Source organism: Vidua chalybeata, chromosome 7 (assembly GCF_026979565.1).
Source record: "Vidua chalybeata isolate OUT-0048 chromosome 7, bVidCha1 merged haplotype, whole genome shotgun sequence".
Taxonomy (NCBI): domain Eukaryota; kingdom Metazoa; phylum Chordata; class Aves; order Passeriformes; family Viduidae; genus Vidua; species Vidua chalybeata.
The window spans coordinates 22,718,575-22,735,525 of record NC_071536.1 but is presented as its reverse complement, the minus strand read 5'-3'; the positions used below and the strand labels follow the sequence as shown (position 1 = coordinate 22,735,525).

At 37.1% G+C, this 16,951-nt stretch overlaps 1 protein-coding gene across 4 annotated transcripts in view; it reads right to left on the bottom strand.

Moving 5' to 3' along the window:
• The window catches only part of RBMS1 (RNA binding motif single stranded interacting protein 1), a 143,273-nt gene that overhangs the window by 23,330 nt on the left and 102,992 nt on the right, over positions 1 to 16,951 (bottom strand). For all 4 annotated transcript variants that reach the window (XM_053947727.1, XM_053947728.1, XM_053947729.1 and 1 more), the window contains exons 4-5: positions 14,815 to 14,906; positions 2,772 to 2,929 (exon numbers count right to left, since the gene is read on the bottom strand). In XM_053947727.1, the coding sequence (XP_053803702.1) occupies positions 2,772 to 2,929; positions 14,815 to 14,906 (250 nt within the window). The remainder of the gene's footprint in view (positions 1 to 2,771; positions 2,930 to 14,814; positions 14,907 to 16,951) is intronic.

The following is a 16,951-nucleotide window of genomic DNA, read 5'->3' as shown; positions in this document are numbered from 1 at the left end:
ACTATCTTTCATAATTGAATCCTTAGTGTCCATGCTGCATGCAGCAAAGGTTAATGTCACTCTTAAGAGGATTCAGGGCTGTCTGTACAGTTTAAGGGTAATAAACTGAAATATAAACCTGCCTGACTGCATGACCCAAACTGACTTGGCAGCTTTTAGCTTATACACATCATCTCCACTAAATGATGCACCTGGCTCTTATTTAATCGTCTCCAAGTTCCAAACAGGAGGCAATACCAGCATAGCTGTGATGGCTACTGAGAATGTATCCAAAATCCTAAGCAGTTTGTGCACTCATGTTGTCAGATCTAGACTTAGCAGACTGGGCAGAGGGAGGAGAGCCCCTGCTGGCCTGGGAGGGGCCTCACCTGCAGTGAGGATGTGCCAGCCCCGACTGTCACCTTGGACTCAGTCACAATGAACGACTCATGTGCAATTACAACAAAATATATTTTAAAAGAACTGATTTTGCATCTGCCTGCAAGATGATGTTTGGTTAATGTTGAACAGATAATTTCTTTTCATTTGCTCATTAAGTTCTGTAATTCATATCCACAAATTAGGCCAATGGCCTCAGCAGCAAACAACCAGGACTAAAAATTCCTAAGTCTTGGCATCTTTTTAATTCTGATATCCTTTCTGCACAGGCTGACAACATACAAGCATAGATAACAACCAACATCACCAAAAAGCCAGACTGCACAAGAGGTTTTCCTAATGGTTCCAAAAATATCTCTTAGGGAATTTTCAGAAGTTCTGGATTATTGGATCTGCAGCAAAGAAATCTAATTTTTTTTTTTTTTGTCTCACATGAAACAAACAATATAATTTAGTTTCAGACTCAAGTCTGGACTTGATAAAATACATTACTCCCTATTAACCTAATAAAAGTTTCCCAAAGGCAAGAAATTAAAATATTTATTTAATGTCTGTAGGTTTCTTGGAAAATTTTAGCTTTCATTAATTCTCCAAGAATTTTCCAATGCAAGAAAAATGTTCACCTTGTAGAAGGAAAGAAGTTCTAATTAGATATAGAAGCAATACTTATCCTAGAACTTATGTATACTATATTTATGTATATAAATAAACACATATAAAAATAACTTCACTCATGTATATATAAAACACAAAATGCATAATAGTGAAACTATTGAGAAAGTACTTTAAAACTATTCTATTTTAATTTCTTCAATACAAGTTAGGTTTTGGATACACACAAGTCTTTTTGACTTTTGCATTTGAATCCAGAACACTTCCAGCTACATTAGAAAAAATATATCCTACCATATTTCCTACCATACCACTCATTCAAGGTAGAGGTGATGAACAAGTTTAGTGAGAAGAAACTGAATGAATTAAAAATACCACCTGAATTTTATAGTAGGTGTTAGTGGATTCTACCCTTCACAGTAACAAAAAGTGAAAGCTACATACAAAACACACATATACTAATGAAATTAAAATGCCCAGTTAATTTTATCCCAACAATATTACAAACACTAGTTGATTTTTTTAAAGGGGACAGGAAGAAATTTTAGTAAAGCCCAAACTTGCTGGTTTTCCCCTCTTAAATACTGAATATTGTTCTATTATTTCTAGTTTTGTTCCTTTGTTATACCTTCTTGAAACTTGATAGTTTGACAAACATATGAAGTAGGGGGTCAGGGGGCTGGTGGGGGTAGAGATTAAAAAAAAGAAAAATAAAAATCACAGTGCCATGAAATATCCTCCAGCCAACTCACAGGACAATCAATCCCTAAAAATTTTGGCCACATCAGGAGATAAATTTGTTCAGTTCTTTTCTGTGCACTAATTTTAGATTCTGATATTTCTTCAAATACAGAGCTATTGTAATATCGACTGAACATCTGAATTACTGAAATTTGATTTTGCAGAGATTTTATAACATATTTTGAGAATCCCAGTTCTTTATTTGAAGCATGCTTTTATTTTTGATAATAGAAACCTTCTATTTAAAGCCTCTAAATTTTGATTGCTATACTAGGTTTAAAGCAGGACTTACATAAATAAAAACAGTACAGAAAATACTTTGATGAAGAGATCCCAAAAAAAATAACTACGTTAACTAGAAAAAGAGTATGCTCATATGGACAGAATATTTAGGAGGTATTTACTAATTTATGGAAAATATTTGTTCTTGTTGATTTGGGTGAGATATTTGACTTAACACACAAATATTTTAAGATGAGATTTACTATAAGTGAATAAAAATATTTTCTTTCCTAGCTGACATCATGTTAATGAGCCTGAAAATTCAAAGGGCTGATGTTCAAAGGGCAATGATGAGTTCATTTTCTCCAAGGAACTAATGAAGAAAAACAAAAAAAAAAAAGGCGTGGGGTGGGGAAGTAGGTTCTTCCTTCTGGTCTGCTGCCTCAGATTCAAACATCACAAGCCAGAAGTCACAGGAGAAGTCTCTGTGAAGCCTCACGTAACCCTTGCTTACTGGCTCAGGAATAGAGGAGGAAGGAGAAGTACAGAAAAGAGAAGCAAGTTGTTTAGAGTGCCTTCTTATTCTAGATAATTGCCCAGTAAGAGCAATAAATTTAGATTTAGCCATCTAAGCAAGAAGAGACACAGCTCTACCAAAGGAAGAATTAACAAAACCCTGCTGCAAAACTCCATTTCAGTCTTCCTTCTCCTTACAAACTCTATAATTTTCAGTAATTTCTACTTTTCCCACCTATTCTTGCATTTTTAATCAAAAGAAAGGAAAAAGGATGTCAGCACAGCTAACAGCACCAAGGTACCTTGCGAAGCCAACACCACGGCTTGTCCCGCTCGAGTCCCGCAGTATCCTGGTGGAGATGACCTGCCCAAAGGGCTTCAGCATGTTCTCAAGCTCCTGCTCATCCATTGAAAGAGGCAGATTGGAAATGTATAAGTTAGTTGGGTCTTGTTCTTGTTGCTGAAAGAGAATTGAAACCAATTGTTATTGTTGCTGCCACCACCATTTTGAATTTAAAACAAACAATTGCATATGACTTCTGGTGCAGATTTTTACTTTTCAGGCCCTTTGTAAAGGCTGTTCTTTCCTAGTATTTGTGACCTCCATCTTCTGCCACTGCCTGTAGCATTCCTGAGAAAGTTTCCTTTCTCCTATTACTGCTGACACCGACATTTTTAAGTAGAGATAAAGGTGAATAATTGACAAGTTTATAGTCCATGTTAAAACTCCATGTTTCAAATTTTTCTGAAAGGAAAAAAAAAAGTAAAAATGAGATAAAGAAAAGAAATTAGCAGACAAGAAATGCAAGAGTGGTGGGAAGCATTAAGAAAGCCCGATGTAGATTAAGAAGAGAAAAAGTTGGGATGACAAGCAGAAAATAATATGAGGAAAACATGAGAAAATGGATTTAAGAGTATGTACATTGCCATAATAATACCAAAATAATAGAGTGATATAGAAGCAAGTGGGACACTCTCGTTGCCTTCCACACATGAGCATTTTTGACTTTTCACCAAACTTTTACATTATACATTCAGACTATATAAAAGTCTTCCAAAAACTTTCTCTAGAAACAGACAAAATGAGAGAGGAGGGCAGCCAGGAGATGAGCAATTAGGGAGGAGGTAAATGTAGTCACATCTTTGCCATTTCCCTGATCTTAGGCTACTCACTACTTTGTGTTATCTATGTATGTGCCATGAAATGACACCTCAAAGAAACCTTTTGTTGATATCAGTGATTTCCAGTGTTTGTCTACAGAATTCCCAGCTGTGGCAAGGGAGCATCTCTTTCATGCTGGTGATCACTGCCCATGCTCTGTTACTGAAGCATACTCTTGATCTACACAGATGGATGTGACATGGTCCTTGTGCAGAAATTCCATGTCACCACTCTTACCCTGGTACAAATTTAAGTCTCTGCAGAATGCCCACATTCAGTAGAACCTTTCTGGCATCAGCAGTGATATGATCTAAAACCAATTCTATTGATATACATACACAATTTTCATAGAACCACAGAATGGGTAAGGTTGGAGAGGACCATGTCTGGCCATCTTAGATCACACTGCACAGGATTGTGTTCAGACTGTTCTTGGATATCTCCAGTGAGGGACACTCCACAGTTTCTCTGGGCAATCTGTTCCAGTGCCCAGACACTGCACAGTAAAGAAGCTCATCCTCATTTGCAGGTGGAACTCTCTGTGCATCAGTTTCTGCCCATTGTCCCAACATATTTATTGGTCCCAACATATTTGATGGCATAGTCCACAATGTATTTTCCTTCTGTACAAGAGGGCTGACTGGCTTGCAGGAAAGTTTGAATCAAACCAGACAACAAAAACAAAACCATACAAAAACTCAACACTTGCCTCTTGCCATTAAAGCATTTCTTATAGTGATTATATTGGATGGATTGTGATATCCTCTCATGCAAAACAGGCATCAATTTGTCCTTAAGTCCCCTTTATATTAATCATATCTCAGTACTCTTAGTAGCAAATTGCATAATTTTGCTATCTTGGATACCACCTCTCAGTGTGGGTTAGTTTTTCCTAGGAGGGGGCAAAAAAAAAAAATGTTGATGCTTGGGGAGAGGTCACACCTTTAGGCATAGAAAGAAATGATTCTGTTTCAAAAACTAATGAAAATTAAAAATGGGGAAGCAAATTTAGGCTGAAAAACCTTTACTTATTTGCATTTTTACCCCAAGCCTCACATTCAGTTCAAAACAGTTAATGTTTTGAAGTTTTCCAAAAAGGTTTTTAAAGAAATTGGAATAAAATACCTATAGGAGGGAAATGTTCTTCCATTTCATCCTCCTGATGTGCATGCCTCTGCCACTGGTATGACTGTAATTCCTAGCCACACTAAAATCCCACATATCTTGCAAAACAACCTTTTCCAGCTCCGAGGTGTTGCCCCCTCATTGGCCCCTTTATGGTCCATTATAAATGACATTTGATTACCCTGTATGATTTTTCTTTTGTTACCTAGTAGAGACATCCAAAATAACACTGAATCTATACAGTACACAGGCAAGTTTGGGGTTCAAATTATCTTAACATAGGATATCTGAATTCTTTTTCATATTAGAAAATTCAACAGAAGGAGAAGACAAGAAAATGGATTCACTGTGAGGCCATAGCTGACATTAATATTAATTGCTGGGCAGCATTACAGTAGTTTTATCTTGACATTCAGCTCAAATTTCCTCAGGCAGGAATGTGAGATGAAGAACAGCTTTCACAGTGTTAGAACTGGTTTGTTACTTAGATAGTATTAGGCAATTTTGTTTTGCAACTTGAGATGTGTAGGTTTAACTTCCTTCTTTAATGAGTTCTATTAGCAAAAGCTTCAAAGGAGGTTTCAGGCATTGGCATTACAAAATTGCACTTAGAGCCACAGCAAGACTTTCTGAAATTCCAAATAGTATTTGAAAGGAAAAGTTTTTAATGTTTTAATTTTATTATAGGCTGTAAAATATATTGCAGACAAATATCCTAAAACTTCCCTAAATAATCTAAAACAGTATATCAGCTGGAAAGTCGGACTCTTTGCATGTTTTCATTTAATTTCCTAATGTTTTTATTCTAGAATAACAGTAAGAATAAAAGTATTCTCATTAAAAAATTTAATATTTGAAAAGATAAAAAGGCCCCATTTTGTTCACAGTAGTAACAGTGTAATTTACATGCAAAAAAAACCAAAAAAAAAACCCCAAAAGAACAAAAACCAACTAAGCAACCAAAAGACCACATTCAGCATCATCCAACAGAGAAAGAAATTCAGTCAAGTGCAGAAACTCAGAGAAACCTGTTCAGGTAAGTGGGCAGAGCACACTCCCCTTCTCTCGGGCTCCTGTTGCAGCCCAGGGCTTACCAGACTCCCCCATTATCCTGGCACTGTGTTCAGGATGACACCATGAACTTTCCCTGCCAAAAGGGGCCCAAGGCCCTGCTGCCATCCACTGCACATGCTGGGCACTAGATGCTTGTACTTATCCACCTACCAGGGAAAACTTCCTGCCACAAAATCGTGTAACACTACTGCTAGGGAAGGCAGTGCTGCACTTTGGAAGGAAATTAGCAACTTCACCACTAACCCACATTACAAAGCTCTTGGGAAAAAAGAGAAAAAGAAGTGGATCTGAGGAAATTGTTCTAAGGAAATTGTTTTCTCTGAACAGAAAGCATTTTGTGATGGAAAAATTTTACTTGTGGCCCATGAAACAATCTGTATTTTGCATTATTAATTATTAGGGTTTGGTCAGGTACATGCTGAATGGCTGACTGGAAATGACTTCTGTTTTCCTGACCCTACCTCCACATCAGTCTAGTTCAGCCTGAATACTCCCTGGGATTCAGTCACTTCGGATTTGATTCTTTGATGGAACACACAGACCACAGCAGACAAAGGGGATTTTGAAGACACTTCTACACATGTCCATAGCTAGAACTGGTAAAGATAGAAGGCACAGGAGGGAAACAAAAAGCAAAGAAGCTGCCAACAGATGAGGATGTCTCGCTGAAATCCTGGAATACAACTTGAAATTTCTTCCATCTGTAATTCTTCCAGCAAAATAGCTGAAATGCCAACAAACACATTCCACGGTGCATTGAGGTGGTATCTGCACTGCAGGTGCAAACCCACGGCCACCCTGGGGAACAGCAGCAGTTCAGCTATAAGAATAAATCACAGAACCACAGAATATCTCAAGTTGGAAGGGACCCATAAAGATCACAAGTCCAACTAAGTCAGGACAGATTAATTTAATTCACTTCTTCACTTTTCAAGAAAAGAAAGAGACTGCCATTGGTTCACAAAAGGGCTAATTTACAATACTCATTTGCAGCCCCTAGTACTGTTGGCATAGATGCAAACCACGACTGAAATTTTTCTAGAGTGTATTTGGAATTTTATACAGTTTGACAGTGGAAGACTTATACCAATTAATGTGCAAAACACCTCCTCTCTTCCTGTGAATAACTTATTTCACCATGCAGCTTCTGTCATGTCCAGAAGGCTATTAAACCTTGAAACAGATATCTGGGTACATTTTGGGAGATTGCAAGCAGCAAGTTAGCTCCTTCCCCTTGGAACACGCTGGGTTTCCAAGCTGACTTCCAAATAGCAGCCACAACCAGGATTCTCCTTCCATCTCTGTGCTATCTTACACAGAAGGCACTAGACAAACAGATGTTTGCCTTTATGGAAAGATTTTGTCATGGAAAATGGTTACAGGTTAACAGTTAAAACTCAGAAAGTTAGGAGAAAGACATACAACTTAAGTTATCCCCCTCTCTCTCTGGCAAGCAGGAGTTTAATACTTCAAGTTCTGTGAATTTTTTCCTTACCAAAACTTGTCTTACCATTGCTTAATTCACATTATTATTACTATTCTGTCACAGAAAAGAAAAATAATTCCTTTGATATCTGAATTTTTAATTCCTCTTCTGGAATTAAGAAAAAAGAAAAAGTGAAACCAGCAAAAAATACCTTCTAACATAACTCAGCTCAAACCTTGCCTATACACTGTAATTATTCTTAGGATTTAAAGGTGGGTGTTCCTCTGCTTAAAATCCATGAAATTGTATAAGCCACTTTCCCCTTATATAGCTTAAATCTCTTGAAATTATTTACATTATGTTATGGAGATGATCAAAAAGATTTACTAAACTCAGTGTCTAATTTTGGGCAGCAAGCCTCCATTAACATATAATCTACTGAATATATTTTTTTTTGAATTCTATACAATTGAGGAAAACTGCTTAATTTGAGTGTCTTCATATCTCATGCAGGGTTTTCCTTAGTTAACAGAACCTTCAGCAGATCCTGAAAGATGCTGAAATTGCTCAGCATTTTCAGATTATGGGCAACGTCAGGGAATTTGTGGGCTACTGTAAGTATCCATATTAGTGAGGAAACAAGCAAGTCTTGTTTTTAGCAATGCAAGTCATCAAGTTTCTATCAGTCTTTTCTCTCCAAACACCTTGAGCTGTGTCTCCAGAAGTTCTCTACCAGAACGTAACAATATAAAGATGGAGAGCAGAGCTCGTGCAGGGTAACATGCTGCTCTTTCCCGAAGAGCTCCCAAAGATCATAAGATACAGCATTTCGTATAAAAATAACAGGAACAATTAATTGTCAATATTTATTTCTGAAGAAAGAGGTTATCAGGATTCCTACATAATGTGAAGTGCTCTACCATCATCTGAAAGAAATTAACAAAAACCTCCCTGTGCGTGTGGAATTGTTCCTAAATTGCAAGAAAGAAACTTGGCAAAATGCAAGGACATCTGTTTTCTATTGCTCTGTGTAAGGTCAGAGTGAACAGACAGCCATTCAGAAACATGTGACTAGGCACTGCTCACAGCAAGGAAGATCCTCTGCCTGATAGGGAAGGGATTAAATGCTTGTCTGACTTCATATAGATACTACTTCAAAATTTACAATTGGCCAGTGTCTCACTGAAATATGTCTGTTTTAGCCACAGTTTTAATGCTGTCTGACCACAGATTGTTAACCACACAATTCAGGGAGAAATCACTACCATGATCTTCACTTGTTCTCTAGAACTGCATATGATTAATAGACTAAACATTTAAATTTATTTTTACAGGCACATCTGTATTAAGAAGAAGAATTTAACTACAATAAGCATTGTGATCAATCTATCACTTCATTAATACATTCCCTTTTTATTTCTCAGTGATTTTGCTTTCCCTTTGCTAGAAGGGCAGGAAGGTGCTCCCTGAGAGCCCTGAATGAGCCCACCACTGCTCAAAAAAAAGCACCAGACCCTTGTCAGAACAAGCCACAGCACGACTTAGCAACTGAGATAAGACTTTTGTGGGTTGAAGCTCTTTACTCAATGCAAGTGTTTGTTAACTGTCTATTTAGTGCACTTGCAATTCCTGAAGTGATAGTAATGTAGTTCCCAGGTAAGCAAAATCTGGCTTACCTTCAATTTATTTTATAATGATTTTGAAGAACTTTTATGATTATAAGGAGAAACATTTATTATATTTATTTAAAACCAGTTACAGTAAGATTTAATACTATTACCTACAAAAAGTAGCACAAACTAGGTAGAAAGAAAACTTTTCAAGACAGTTGCTAAAAACTGCTATAGAAATTTGCTTGAGTTAGCTCCAGTTTGTCTGTCATCTTTCTTTAGCATTCAGAAGCCCAGATGCAGAACAAAAAAATTGCAACATACCTACCTTCTCCAGTTAGATTAAGTGCACTAGCTACTATGGTAACCTAAACTATTTTTCTTACTTTGCTCTGTAGGAATGAAAACTGATTTTATTCTCCAGAAGGTTGTCACACTGAAGACAAGTACTATAAGCAATACATTACTGAACCTCAAAAAAGTTAGCTGTTTCTCATTTTTGCTCATTTAAAACCATGTTCTTCATCAGCAACATAAAGGAAGAGCTGCCTCCAATACATTATGCTTATTAGCTGTGGAAAAGCCTTGATTTCTGCTACAGAGATGAGGACAAGCAGCTAAGCAGCTTTTCCCTCCCCAAGTTCACACTTTATATGATCTGGCAATTCATCTTGGGAAAAAAGTCACCTAGATTAAGTTTAAGGTATAAGAGCTTAGGAAAGAAAGATAAAGCTACCTGCACATGAAGAGTACATCACAATTCTTCCTTAGTAACCATGAGTGAAAAATATTAAGATTGCAAATTCAGGTCATCTCTGCACTCCAGAGGATCAACATGAACTCAGACAATAGGCTCATATTCATCATAAGCTAATACCCACTCCCATGTTACAAGCTTCAGAATTTGGTCTGATGCTTTGAAGGTCTGCAGACCACTCCAGAAAACACAAATTGTCTCTTAAGAATGGTGGAAATCAGTATGTGATGGGAGACCATCCTTTACATTGTCAGCACATTGTTATTCTGACGCAATTCAAATAAGAAACAATTGTTAAGATGGTCCTAATTTTTTGCACAGCTTAAAATACTTGAAAGTATTTAGTGATAAGTTAATGTGAGAACTAATACAAATAAGCAGGACCACACTTCATTGTGTCAGCGGAAGCGAAGGCTTTAGGGAGGAAATGGTAACATTATAAATCTAAAGTTCTAAGTCCTAAAAATGTGCAGCTCTGGGGAAATCTTTGAATGGATAAACAGTGAGTCTTCCCACAAAAATGCACATTAGTACATAGAACAGCATTCCTTGGCTCAAATTAACAAGTCTCACTGACCACAGAAATCTTCCATGTCCATGGACTACTTTCATAGTTTCTATTGCAAGTAGTATATGTTTTCTAAAGGTTATGCTTCCATAGGGAAAAAAAAACAGGAAAACAGAAACTGGAAAACAATGAATATCAACCTTTTAAGTCATAAATTATCTTGACTATCTTATAGTGAAGGTGCACATATGAAGAACTACAAATCTCATGAGGAGAGAAAGAATTGAAGAGAAATGAGAAGACAAGGTCTTCAAAACAAAGTGTAGGGAATCAGGATCATCGAGTCCATCACAGCTGTGTTGGACTTGGATGGCCTAAAACCATTTTAAAGAGAGGACAGTACACTAATTTTCAACACGTGGTTGAAGTTCAGTTGTGAGAATGTCCATTAATCCTTCTTGTGATGCCTAAAGTACATTGCAAGGTCTTTGCAAAAAATGGTAATTCCTTATGTAGATATAAGCCTTTCACTATTATCTCAGAAATCTGTCAACCTACCAGGAGATGAACAATCTGGTTGTACAAATGTCCCTGCCATGCCAGGAAGGAGTTAACACTCAATGAAGTCTGAGCTGGCAGAGCCACACTGGTGTTCTAGCTGGCTTGTGCAGCTCTACATTGCTGTCAGTATAATTTAGATATTCTCTCGCTGACTTTATCTGGGTTGCAGACATGATTCTCTTCCTGTCTTAAGTTTGCTAGACAGGAAGATGAGAAGAACTGTGGGTTTTAGTAACTATCTTACTTAGTAGCTCTTTTTTACCTATTATATTTATACATTAGTTTACATCTGGAAATTAAGAATTAGTCAACTTTCCATTTGAAACAGTTGCTTCAGTAGCTACAGGTGAATTCAGTTAACACCATTTGATGAGACAGAACTTGATCTGAGCAGTGACTTGGATGCTTTATGTGAACCTCAAAGTCAAAAGCCTATGAGAACTTAAGTGTCTGATATCTCCATAGGATTTATACCTCACCATTTCTAAAATATCCTTACAAGGTCTCAGTATTTTAAATCTCCATTCAAAATACCAATATATAGTTGATTTTCTGTGTGCATCTGTCTTCCTATACACAAAGTCCCTTTCTGCCTGCTCTGAATAATGTAGAAACCTAGAATTATTTCACTTTTACTTGTGGGGTGGTGGGAAGAGAAGAGGGTTCTCAAAAGAATCACTCTGACAGCAACCACAACTTTTCTAACAAACAAAATGGTCAGAGCTTTTCAACACTATTACTAATCTTACCTAAGACTGCACAGCTCTATGCAATCACAGCTTTTGAACTTATGATTCCTGGTTTATAATCACTCCTCTAGGAACAAGAACATTAAGAAAAGAAATTTTGATAAATTAAAAGGAATCAGAATAAAAATTGGACATCCAGTAGTTACTAACTATTTTAGAAATAACACTACTCTTGCAAGACATGTATTTGATCTCTTGAGTAAGAGCTAACCTACTGGTTGGTACTGGTGGGTCCTGAAACACACTGGTTACCAGTAGAGCTCACATCATCTGATCCCCTTCCACAGCCACTTACATACCCTGAAAAAGATGGACTTACCACTAGCAATACTCAAGTGGAAAAGAGGAGAGGAGCAAGAACTTGTTATATTAATTTTAAATTTCCATCCAAAAACTACTCCCATCCCCTGGCTATGCAATTATCATATTATGCGAGGCCTTAGCCACATTTTCTGGCCAAAAGGAAACATCTGTTTCAGCAGTGACCAGAAGACACTGGTAACCAGCACAAAGCAAAACTCTTCCCAGGCTGCTTTGTCTTAGCCAAGGGTTCTCAATTCAGATCTCAGAAAAAGCAGAATAGCTGAAGATATGGTATTTCATGAGCAATGGACTAACACAGGGTTCCATTATCGTGGCATTTCCTCTGAGTGGTGGCCACTTCTCCACCAACAGTGACCCCCGGAACAGATTTGGCAGGATTTGGCATGAAGTCATATCTTGGGCCTTGGGCCTTCCCACTCTGCTCAGCAGTAGCAAAACATAGCAAGTGGGATTTTTCTCAACTCAGATCAACTTGGAAGTAGACTGCCAAATACAGCATGATTTTACCCCATGGATAGGAAAATCATCATCATCATAGTCATAATCACAATGCAATTCACTACTCAATATTTTTAAAAATAACATAACTGGAATTTGAAGTTACCTCTACAAAACAAAAAATTTTAATATATAAAAATTTTAACTACTTCCACTAAAGTAGGATTTGCAGATGAACTTCCTGACGTGAGTAGTTTTTATCTCACTGACCAAGAGCTACAGCAGGACACTGCAAAAAGGACTTTATGGCAGCCAGAGTCAGAATGTGGCTTCAGCAAGAACATTTTCCTCCCTGCTCAGCTGCTATGGGTCAGGAACCATGTCTGGGGGGAGGGTGAGAGCACCAAGGAGCTGTGCTGCTCCTCATACCCTGGGTACAGGGTAATTACAACACTTTCCCATGGATAAATCACCCCAACAGGCATGGATTTCCTCTTTGAAACTGCCGCAGCTGTGGTAGTCAGCAAGGAAATCAATTGCCCAGACAGGCAGGAAACTCCTGAAATCCTTCTCTGTGACACTCAGGATTAAGCCTGAAGCAATGTCACTGCAGGACCACCACTCCATGGCACAGGTGACATGCAAAAGGATAAAATACTAATCACATAAACACAAACTTTTATAGTGTCTTGCATGTGAAGGGTGTGATTTGCTAATCTTGCCAAAGCAACTCTGACTGGCCATTCCCAGTTTGGAGCATCTAAGTAGAGATAGGATTTTTCAGACGAAAGGAGAGCAGCATTGCCAGGGGAAAAAAAATCCAATGGCTCAAAACAGACAAAAATCAAAACACTCAAATTCATAGTCACTAGTGACTGTTTGTTGTGGTATTGTTCATTGTGCTGATCTTGGGGTTGGTCTTTTTAATAATTCAAACACTCTCTCTGCGTTAAGAAGCAGAACAAGTTTCACTGGAATGCAAACCTCATAGTTACAGGTTTCCCACAGGTCATCAAGCTTGACACAGGGTCAGAAAAATACCCAAAACTGTAGGATATTTTGGCGCATATTATTTCATTAATGTTAACAAGAAGAACTATTACTGATCTTGCAACTGTCAGAGGAAATGAGTCAGAAATATATACTATTAAAAAGATTAAGAAACTATTCATTAGGTTACTATAGTTAATTATTAGAGCTTCTCCATCTACTCAAGCAAACAATTAAATCAGACATCAAAATTCATTAAGAAAATTAATTTACTTTACTTCAAAATCTCTTTTTGCCTCTCCTATCTAGATATCATAATCATAAGATGGCAGACAAAACTTTGAAAAATCTGGGGCATATTTTAAAGTGATCACCTAAAACCTAAATATTAAATAAATGGTCTTTATTAAGCATACATAAAACCTTATAAAAGGAAAAAAAACCCAAGTGTTTTCCAGTAAGCATGTATGTTTGTGTCATGGCTGTAATGAAACACGCATTAAGTATGAAACATATGGTTTCCATTTTGTTGCCCTGGAATCCATCCAAAGACATTTATGTTGTTAGCTTAACTGTTCTCTTTAGCTGAGAAGCTGTGGAAAATATCTCATCTGAAAAAAATCTGTACCTAGTGGATAACTATAAAAGATTTGTTAGATTTTTAGCAGACTACTTTAATAAAAAAGCCTCTGAGATTACCAGATTTTAGGTTTTTTAAATTAGTATATAATTTTCAAACTAAAAATAAATTTGCTTTAAGAGGTACCAGAATTCTATCAACAGATTATACTGATAATATTTTCTTTAGGTAACTAATTTGTAGAGGTGTTTATGGCTCTCCTTTGGAACCAGGTCATCTGACCCAACAAGAATGCATGACGGTATCATTACTAAAGTATCATTGCCCTAACTACATAGAAGAGCCCTGAAGGTGCTCTGAAGATCACATCTGGCTAATAAACTGGTTCAGAGGCAAGGTTCATTAAAAATTAGAGAACAAGAAGATAGCTCTCATTCTGTTATTTTTTTAGTAATTCCTAGTTTTGCCTTGATGCAAAAGTAGGTCAGCCAAGAGCTGGCTAAGAATTTCAAAGTATCTATCATGAATGCTCAGATTCAAATTTTACTTATATTAGCTGAAAATATACTAGAAGGGCTGAAACAAAGTTCAAAGGTTAAATTTTGCCATGGTATACTTAAAAATTAATCCCTAAATCACAAGGCTTCTAACCTTAGTAAAAACCAGACAATCTATTAAACCTTTTGTACCTTTGTGCTGTAAAGCAATTCATTAAGCCTGCTGCAGTTTTTACAAACCATTGTGAAACTTTTGTTTGATGAAGCCAATGGAAAAGACTATTACGAATAAACTGATAAATGCAACAAGATCAGTTTGGAGACTTTACAATTTCATGCTTCTTTATTTAATTAGTTGAGATTATTTGGGATATGGCAGACAAAAGTCTCCATTTTATTACCTTAATAATCACATGGCTTGAGGATTGTGCTCTCTGTAAAGGGCCCTGCAGCTGGAAACTCCACACTGCCCTTGTTGTGCCACTGTACAATCTTGTTCATCTTCACAACCCATTGCAAGAATTAGCTGGTTATTTTAACTCACCTTTGCCATCTGTGCTTGGACTCCACTGGCCTTTAAAGCAGAAACTGCCTTCTGAGCAGCTGCTGGGCTGTCAAAGTCAACAAAACCATAACCTGAAAGAGAAAACATCATTTTGGTAACAAGACAGCAACCAGCTTATAAACAAACACTTCACAGGCAAGTCGTGCTACTGGCACAGTTATTTAATACAATTTTCTTGTTCAAGGGGGCCAATTTGAACTCCAGGTCTTCATGGACTCTGCCCCCTGCCCCCCCCCCCCGAAAAAACCTAGCAAAGTTCTTAAACCTTGAACTGGTGGGGATCTGCCCTAGTGGAACAAATCCATTTCCATGTCCACTCATTATGAGAATTTTGATCAAATTGCTAGCAAGCAGTAAAGTGCTTTGCTTTGCATTATCTGGTATGTAACCTCTAACAGCAGATTATTTCAGAGATCACCAAATAAAGCATCATCTGTTAATTTTTCCAAAGTAAATTCTTATTGCAGTTTGAATAAATGACAAGTAAGTCTGTAAGTTACTTTTTGTTTATTCAAAACTGGGAGAGGAATTTAGTTTAAAATACACATATCTACCCAATTTTTGGTAAATTACTTATCTCACTGCATATACATAAAAGACAGTTAATATTAAAAGTGAGTGAAACCAAATGGTTTTTCCTGTTATTGAAAGAATGTGAAAAGCTGTCCTGAAAGCATTTTCTATGCCATATAATGCAATCTTTAAATATTAAAATAAGCTCAACATCAATTGAAACAAATTCCATATATTTACAATAACCTCCTTTCTTATTCTGAACAAGATAACGTAACTAAGGGATTCCAGGATGTCCAAATTGCAATATACCTTGGCCTTAACAGACACTTAAATCCATGGGATTTTTAATCCAGCCTGGGAATTGGAGGCTAAAGGCTCACCAAGAAGCAGTCAGAGTTTGGAAGCTACTTCCACTAGACGAGGTTATTGCAAACCTCATTCTGCATTTTTCAATCCCCATCTTTTCGAGTTTGCGGCCCAAGTATTAATAAAATCCCTTTCCAGAGTTAAAGCTGGGGTAAAAGAAAACAAACAAAAAAACTAACAATAGAACAACCTCTGGAGAAGTAGAAAATGTAAGTATTTCTTCAAAATATATTACAATCCTCTTACAATATATCTGTACTGAGAAAACGTTGTCTAATGTTATAATGGAACAAGTTTTAAAGCTCTTAACTTGGGAAAAACAACTCAAGCATCCCTGTACATCACTGCAAGCTTATTTATGCTGCCAAGAAGCTGAAGAAAGCAGCATATTGTTTTGTGTAACACGTGGTGGTGTGGATTGTTAAATTCTGACATGAAACAAAGTGAATTAGTTCATATCAAGTTTTGTGCTGCCAAGGCAAGACTAACTTCCCTTACCCCAAACTAGCTCTCCACACCCATGGCAGCCTGGGTTATCACCAACACGCTGCAGGGTGTAATACAGACAAAGTTACATACTGACACCAAGCATGCCATCAAAGCTGGCTTTGCCACCTTCCAGATGATACAGAAACTCAATTGCTTGTTGTTCCAGTTAGTTTAAACCCCATGGTGTGTTTTTTGGCAAAAGCCAGAGATGCTGTCAATCTTTTGGTTAAATTCCAGTCAGATATTTGCATTCTGCCTACTTATGTTCCCATTGCCATTTCAGTGACACACAGTGAGTTTCCCTGGAGCCTTACCTTGCAGTGTATTGTCACAATAGGCTGCTAGCTACTGCTTTTCATCATTGAGATTTAAATTCTGTTTTGAAAAGTCATCTTAAACCTCTCAAAGAATTAATGTGAGAATTTCTGTATCTCTAAAAAAACTACTGAATACTTCAGGAACTGACAGAATGGACAGACTAAATCAGGTAAGTACAATCATAGGCATTAACTAATCAAAATAATTGAAAAGGGCATCTCCTCTTTCCTAGTCACAATGGCAACTGCATACAAGCTAGGAAAAAAATTTCTAGAAATTTCAGTTTCTGAACTGTCAGTGCCTCTTTAATTTGCTTAAGATGGGGAGTTCAGAATCTATGTCCCTGCACTGCTTCCAAGTTCTGCACAAAAGCTTAGTCTTAATTAATGACGAACTCTCCTCCCTCTGCCTCTCAGCTTTCTGCTCG